The sequence below is a fragment of the Rhinopithecus bieti genome, unplaced genomic scaffold (genome assembly GCF_001698545.2).
Source record: "Rhinopithecus bieti isolate Rb0 unplaced genomic scaffold, ASM169854v2 scaffold_14936, whole genome shotgun sequence".
Taxonomy (NCBI): domain Eukaryota; kingdom Metazoa; phylum Chordata; class Mammalia; order Primates; family Cercopithecidae; genus Rhinopithecus; species Rhinopithecus bieti.
Window position 1 is genome coordinate 1,609,855 of NW_016808811.1, and position 7,175 is coordinate 1,617,029.

Here is a 7,175-nt window from a genome sequence, read left to right on the forward strand (position 1 = left end):
CAAAATTCCCATTCTGCCTTCCTACATGTATTGCTATAACCAGAGAACTGGGTAAATGTGAAGGACCATGCAGCTATATAGCACTTTGGCTCAGTTGCCTATTTGGTTGCAATTTATCAAGTTCACAATGAAAAGGGCAATTCTTCTCTAGCGGACCATTCTAATGACAAATGCATGAAATATTTTTCTCTGTTAAAAAAGCAACACATTGCAGGCCACCATGATATTCAGTTAACACTTCTTTATGCATTATAAGGATAGAAACTTTCTTATATCCTATATGAATAATTAGAGGATTTCAAGTCACTAGAAAACAGTGGCTCACCACAGTCCTCCATTAAGACTGTGGCTCTGGGGCCACATGACAATGCTCAATAGCTCAGATGCTATTCAGACATCCCGAGAGGAATCAGAGGTTCTTGTAGACCTCTGACCAGCATAAACTCTCATGTCAAGACACAATAGTAAATGCTTTTATTTAGTTAGAGGATGGTTATTTAAAGTCAACACTTACAATGATTATCTCTTTATTATAACCTCTACTTAACAGGTCTACACTGAATGTAAAATCCACAAACTAGTCAACCCCTGCTCCACACAGCTGTCAGAATTATCTTCCTAAAGACAAATCTGAATCATGTGAATCCCTGTTGTGCTCAAAATACAAATCAAATTTTACAGCTCAGAAATCAGTGCCTTTGAGGCCTCTGCTGCTTTCCTTTAAACTTATTCAACAAATATTGATTTATTATCTACTATACACCCTCACTGGTTCCTCACTGTTCCCAAAACACACACTAAGCTCTTCTGCCCTTCTGTGTTTGCCCGACCTGCTCGCCCTGTCTGAAATGCAGTTTCTCCTAGGCACCTGGTGAAATCCTTCCCAGCCAGGTCCATTTCAAATACCAACCCCTTCTAACAGCTGTATGCACGTAGTTCTCTGGTGTAGCTCTGTTATAGCAGATCACAGCCCATCCTGCAATTTCTACCCTTCAGTAGAGCTCTCTTAGGTGTGAAGGGCTATGCCTTTTATTTTGGATCCCCATCCCCCAACAGCACTTAGCTTGTAGAATTAAAAAGATTTAAAACTAGTTTATTACATTCAGTTTATTCATAAAATTTGCGCAAACAAAAAGGATTTGAATGAATTGGATCAAATGTTTATGTACTAATTGATTGCTTCTCCCCTTTCAACAGTGACTTCAATAATGGATTTGCTCCAAATTAATCAAATTGCTGAGTTTGTAAGAGGGCAACATAAATAGTAGAAGCATTTTCATTATTCATGTTTTAATGTAAACATAATTTTTAATTTAAAGCAATACTATTGTATTTTAGCCTGATGTGATCATATGTTTATGTACTGTGTTGAAATGCAGTTCAAAGCAATCATCTATTTTAAAACATAACAATGTGCATTGTATATAGATGTATATAGATGTATACAATGTACATTGTATATAGATTGTATATGAAGGCTACATAAAATAATTGACTACAGCTTTATCTACAAACTAATGTCTGTGTATAAAAGATACCAGTACAACTAGTTGAAAAATAGGGAATATCATTAAATCATATTTTGGCATCTACAAAATACGAAATATTGTTATCTCTTAGTTAATTTATGTTACCTCATGCAGTGGTAATGTGTTTTTCTTCTGATTCACCCTCATTCACTCACCCACAGGCAGGGTTCTGTCCTAGGACAGTTAGCCTAGACAGTGTTCCAATCATCAGCACACTCTATTCCTGCTTAAGTCCCTAAATCCCATGTTTACTTTTTTTACTCTGCTGGGATAGGTTAGACACCTTAGGAGATCCTTCAAGATTCTTCAGTGATTCTTCTTGGAAACTCGGAGCTGGTCTTGAGTCACCCCTCTTGGCTCTCTTCTCAGCCCCATCCTGTCCCTCTGACTCCCAGAGTCTATCCTTGATCTCACAAAAAGAAGGTATCTGCAAGCCCGGAAGACCTCTCAAATCTCCTTTCTTTATAACATTTTTATATGTTTTCTCCTAAAGCATTATTTTCCAGACATATTTTACACGGAGAAGGGCAGAAGGGAAATAGAATGTTGTTCTTTCCGTTCTTTACCTTTTTATTGTCATACAATGGTATTTTCTCTGGTGTGTGTCCTTAAAGCCAGCCAAAACTCAGTGTTTGAAGTAACTGAGAGAAAGGTGATAGATAATATCTTATACACGCCATAGTTTTGAAGCTTCCATCTATTTTAAAGTACATATGCATATATATTTTGGCTATATACCTTAAAACTAAATGTTTTTCTCCCTTCTCAGTACCATAATTTGCTTTCTTCTTCTGTCTCAGAGTTTATTGTTACTGTCTCTAATCCAGAGCCTAATTTCAAAGTGGGTTGTAATTATATGGGCTTGCATGGAATAAGGAGTCCATTTTGCACTCTCTGGGGCAAGGAAAGCATATATGCAAAGAGGAACACAGCAGATGTTCTTAAATGCTAACTTTATGGAAAAAAAGTGTTTATTGCCACAAACGAATGACATCAACCTAAATATATCTATGTCTAAGAGACAAAAACAATAATTCATGTAACTTCACCAGGTGCATTAGTTTTCTATTGGTATTTTAAAATAAAGAGGGGATTACTTATAAGAAGGGGCTATTTTGGACATATTTTGCTTTATGTATATGTGATCACTCAAAATGGATGTTTGCAGACAATCCTAAGAAGATATTTTCTTATGGAATTTTTTATAAAAATGTGATATTTTAAAATTAAATTTTCTTGGTCCGTTTTGCATCATCCATGTTATAAAATTTGTAGGAACAATATTGTAGGAAGGAATGATCAACCCAAGATAAAGGAAGAAGGAAAACCACAAAGCAGAACAAAATGTGTTTAATTTAACACAATCTAAATATTTTACATATAACTTGGACATGAACAATTGAAATTAGCTCATTTAATGAGATGGTGAACAAGGTAGTTGGCAATTGTTTCTTATTTATATACTCTCTCCTATTAATTGGAAAGTAAACCAGGAAGAAAGGAATAGTTTTGAAGAAAGTGGCTAATTTTTGTTACATTGGAAAATGCAACAAAGAGAGCTTATCTTTACTCTTCTAGTAATATACATTTACCAAATTCTAAAGTGAGAAGCTATCTTAGAAATTGTCTGGTATAACTTTTTCACTTTATTTCTCCAGAAATTAATGCCCAGGCAAATCATGTAACTGGCTTTATGTTACACAGCTGATTAGAGATGGAGCTGGGACTTGATCCAGAGAATTCCTGACTTTGGATTTAGGGCTTTTTTTTTTTTTTCCTTGTATCCCATAGCCTGTAAAATAAAATCCAATTGAAAATGAGTTTACATACTTGGGCTCACTAGAGCTATGGTTTTCCAATGCTTCTCAAAGTGTTTAGGGACAAATCAACTGATAGTAATAAGTATGCAACAGCATTTTAAATCCAATTTGTAGGCAAAAATTGTATTTGGCTCCATCTCTTTAGCCGATATAGAAGGAAGATTCCAGCCAAAGTCGCTCTTTTTCCACCACCCCAGTTCCATCTGTCTTTCTCCTCCCTCTGTCATTATGTTACTCTATTACATTTTAAACAAGTCGATGGAGGGAAGGGGCCTCTTTTCACTTCTCTAGAGTTAAAGCACTGTGATGGTTCTGTAGGATTTGGTTCAAAAGATTTCCCACTCCATTTGGTTGATTGCCATGTAGGTACACAATATAAAAGAAGATATTAGGGAAAAAAATGAGTGTATCTTTGAATACTGACTTCAGGCTAATGTGCATTTATGACTATGAGTTGCGTGTTTAATCTTTATAAATGTGAGACATTAAAGGAATTCCAAAAATTACTGTTCTTGAGGAGAAGGACAGGCAGGCATTTTATTTATTTATTGTATCATAATAACTGTTAATGATGCTTTAAATAATGCGATCGCCACTTTAGCAACATAACTTTTAAGAAGTATTGTCAATATTAAATAAAAGTGGCAAAGAAACCAGATTTACATAATGAGGAATTCTCAGTTTTTTTACTGGTGTTTTTAAAATAATTACGTATTACTTTCAGTTTGACATAACATAAAAAACGGAAGAAAGTGGTTGTTTTTATCAAGCTGATTTCCGTCCTGTTTTTTTTCTTAGCATTTCATAGCTAACCAAGGTCTTACATTTGATTCAACGTTTCTAAAGTTATCATTACTAAAAGAATAAAAGTGTATTCACTTACGGCCCTGATGCTTTCAAAATGTCCACCTTCTTCCTCAAAATCAATAGGCTGTCCTTTCAGAGTCCAGTAGAAAGTGACATCCAAACTAGCATCGTGAATTGCTTTGCAGTTAAGAACAACGCTTTCTCCCACTGTCAATTCTGTTCTTTTAGGAGTAAGTTCTATCCTTGTAGGTTCTATAGAAATAAAAATACATTAATTAACATAACTAACCTGTTGTGTTACCATATGTTATATTTTATGTTAAATAATTGAGAAAAGAAAAAATCTTCACAATACAGTTGCTGCAGATACATATACCTGATTTTTTTACATCTTTAAATAAATTATTATTAAGTAAAATATTAGCTTTTGGATGCCAGGGCGTATTACCATGCTTTTGTAGGGGACACATGATTTAAGAGCCTCTGTTCCTATTAAGAAGGTAACTTGGATTTTAAAAAGACAAGAGACTACCTAATTAGAAGCAGCATTTGACTTTATGGAAGGAGGAACATTAGAAAAAAAGAAGAGGCTGTAGCCTCTCTGACCACTTTCAAGGATCATTAAGTAAATGAAAGAATTTTACAATAAAATGTTTTATGTTTCAGAAAGAATTTAGGGAGGTTTCACTTCTTTAAAGATGAGAGGAGGCTACAGGGCAATAGAAGCACCTTCCTGAAAATAACTATCTTAACAGAGATAAAAATATAATACTACAACGACACCACCTTGTATTTGCTTTACACTCGACAGGAAGATTTTAGGAGTAGAAAAGTATTTCATAATCAGCAGAAGGTACCTCTTTTTGTACCTTTGCTGTATTGTAGATGGCTTAATTGCGATACAAAAAGAACTGTAGAAACGCTGAATGAAAATGTTTTTTGAGAAAACAATGTTTATGTTTAACTTCTTCATGATTCAGTTAAAATTTTAAAATAGTCACATTTTTTACTGGGTTTAGAGCAACTTTGAACAAATAAAGGTTAATACAGGCTTTACATTTAAGAGTTAAGTTAGTGTAGCTGATTACATTATAATGTGTTTTGAATATAGTAGAGAGGTGATGAAGATACGATTTTGGTTTTATCTTCTTTCCTAATTAGATTACTGATCATAGATACAAGACAATTAACAGTGATTAACAATTGGCTTAAATTTCCTGTTCTAGGTCTATTGTTTGCAACAGTGCAGTCTGATGAAACACCACTTATAACTACTGATCAGATCCTTTAATATTCCACATCTTTCTAAGCAGTCACTGAGAAAAAAGTGCAATTCTGGGACAGGAATGTCACTGTAAATATTAACATTCTGGAAGTCAAATATTCTGTATGGCATTCTAAGTTCTGGCCTCATCAGAGAAGACAGAAAAATGCAGTACACTGCAGTTTCAATTTTGTGGGGATTGGAGTGTTCTGAGTAAATAATTAAACTCATTATTAAGAAAATAACATTTTTGTTGTTATTTTAAAATTGTCTTTGGATCTAATATTGCCTTATGATGAAATGGACCGACTAGCACACAGAAGGAATAAGAACTAAAGACTGTGTTTAAGTCCAGTAATGCATTATATAAATGAAAGTATATTTTAAATTTTGTTATTTTCATTCTTGATGTTCTCTCTTCTAAAATATCAGAGGACTGGTTATTTTAATTACATTTTATTTTAAAGACAGAAAAAAATAATATTTTATATTTTATGACCAGAGTGTGTTTTGCCATGATACATGCACAATGAAAACAGTTAAAGATACATTGTGAAAAACATCTGAAGGGAATGCCTAAGATAGATTTTCTATCACTAAACAATGACATAGAGCCTCAACAGAATGTTCTAGGCTTGAAATCGAGCTCATTTTAGAACTAGAAAATGAATGGGAATATATAAGCAGTAATATTAATATTTCTTATATAAAATAAAGGCGTATAAAAATTTCATTGATACAGACATCAACAGCCAGCTCTGGAACGAGTTTATCTAATGCGAAGTGCTATACTAACCCTCCATCATATCCTCCTGCTGCTACTCCTTTCTGCCCCAAATCCCTAGTTGAATTGATACTAGAGTAACATTACTGACTGATGCTAAAGTTATTCTTGGTAGAGGAAAAATATTTTTATACTATTGGCATACTTTTAAATTTTGAGACACTGACTAAAACTTCAGAAAGCTTGCCTCATTCTCTCAGAAATTTTATTCAAAGCAAAATAAAATTTCTGCCAATAAGAGGTTCCTTCCTTTTTGGTACCCTAAATGATGGAAAGTAACAATTTGGCTGTTTTAGTTCTATGCTTGCAATGTATTTTATAAACAGGAGCATGCACACACTTAAGTCCAAAGATATATGCATTCATATTATATTTATTCTCTTTCTGATAAGACCATGAGACTATGGCAGTAAAACATTTACCCATGTTGTCTTACCTTTTACAGACAGCGAAGCTATAATTTCAGCGGAACCAAAGACATTTTCCCCTCGGCAAACGTACTTTCCCTCATCTGATTTAGAAGCATTTAGGATCCGTAGACTCCCGTCTGGAAGAATAGCTATTCTGAAAATTATTTTAAAAAAGTTTTTTTTTTTTTTTCTGTTTTACTGCAATCAGCTAAATAGTAAGAACCAATGATGAAGTCTAAAATCATTTCTAGGGTGATAATAAATAAGATAAAGCATCACTGTGAAAATACACAGTGATAGTAGAAATATTTTGCCTTTCAAGAAGTATAATAAACTTACTTAAATCTTCTTATATTCAAAAAGGTTAAGGAGTTACAAGATATTTTTCTTTTGACATTTTTTGACAGTTAATTTTAAAACTGGCAGAAAGGGTGACCCTGAGTTTGGTTATTAGAACTTGTTACTACAATATCACCCAGTGATATTTTAATATTAAGCTTGGATGTTTCACCTAAAACCAAGAGTGACCTCAAAAGTCAAAAAAAAAAAAAAAAAAAAAAA

The 7,175-nt window shown here is 33.5% G+C and overlaps 1 protein-coding gene across 1 annotated transcript in view; it reads right to left on the minus strand.

Annotated features, from left to right (window-relative positions):
- Positions 1–7,175, minus strand: part of CNTN5 (contactin 5) — a 1,382,289-nt gene that overhangs the window by 162,231 nt on the left and 1,212,883 nt on the right. Inside the window, exons 14-15 of the mRNA XM_017887230.1 lie at positions 6,641–6,768; positions 4,233–4,408 (exon numbers count right to left, since the gene is read on the minus strand). Of these exons, the coding sequence (XP_017742719.1) occupies positions 4,233–4,408; positions 6,641–6,768 (304 nt within the window). The remainder of the gene's footprint in view (positions 1–4,232; positions 4,409–6,640; positions 6,769–7,175) is intronic.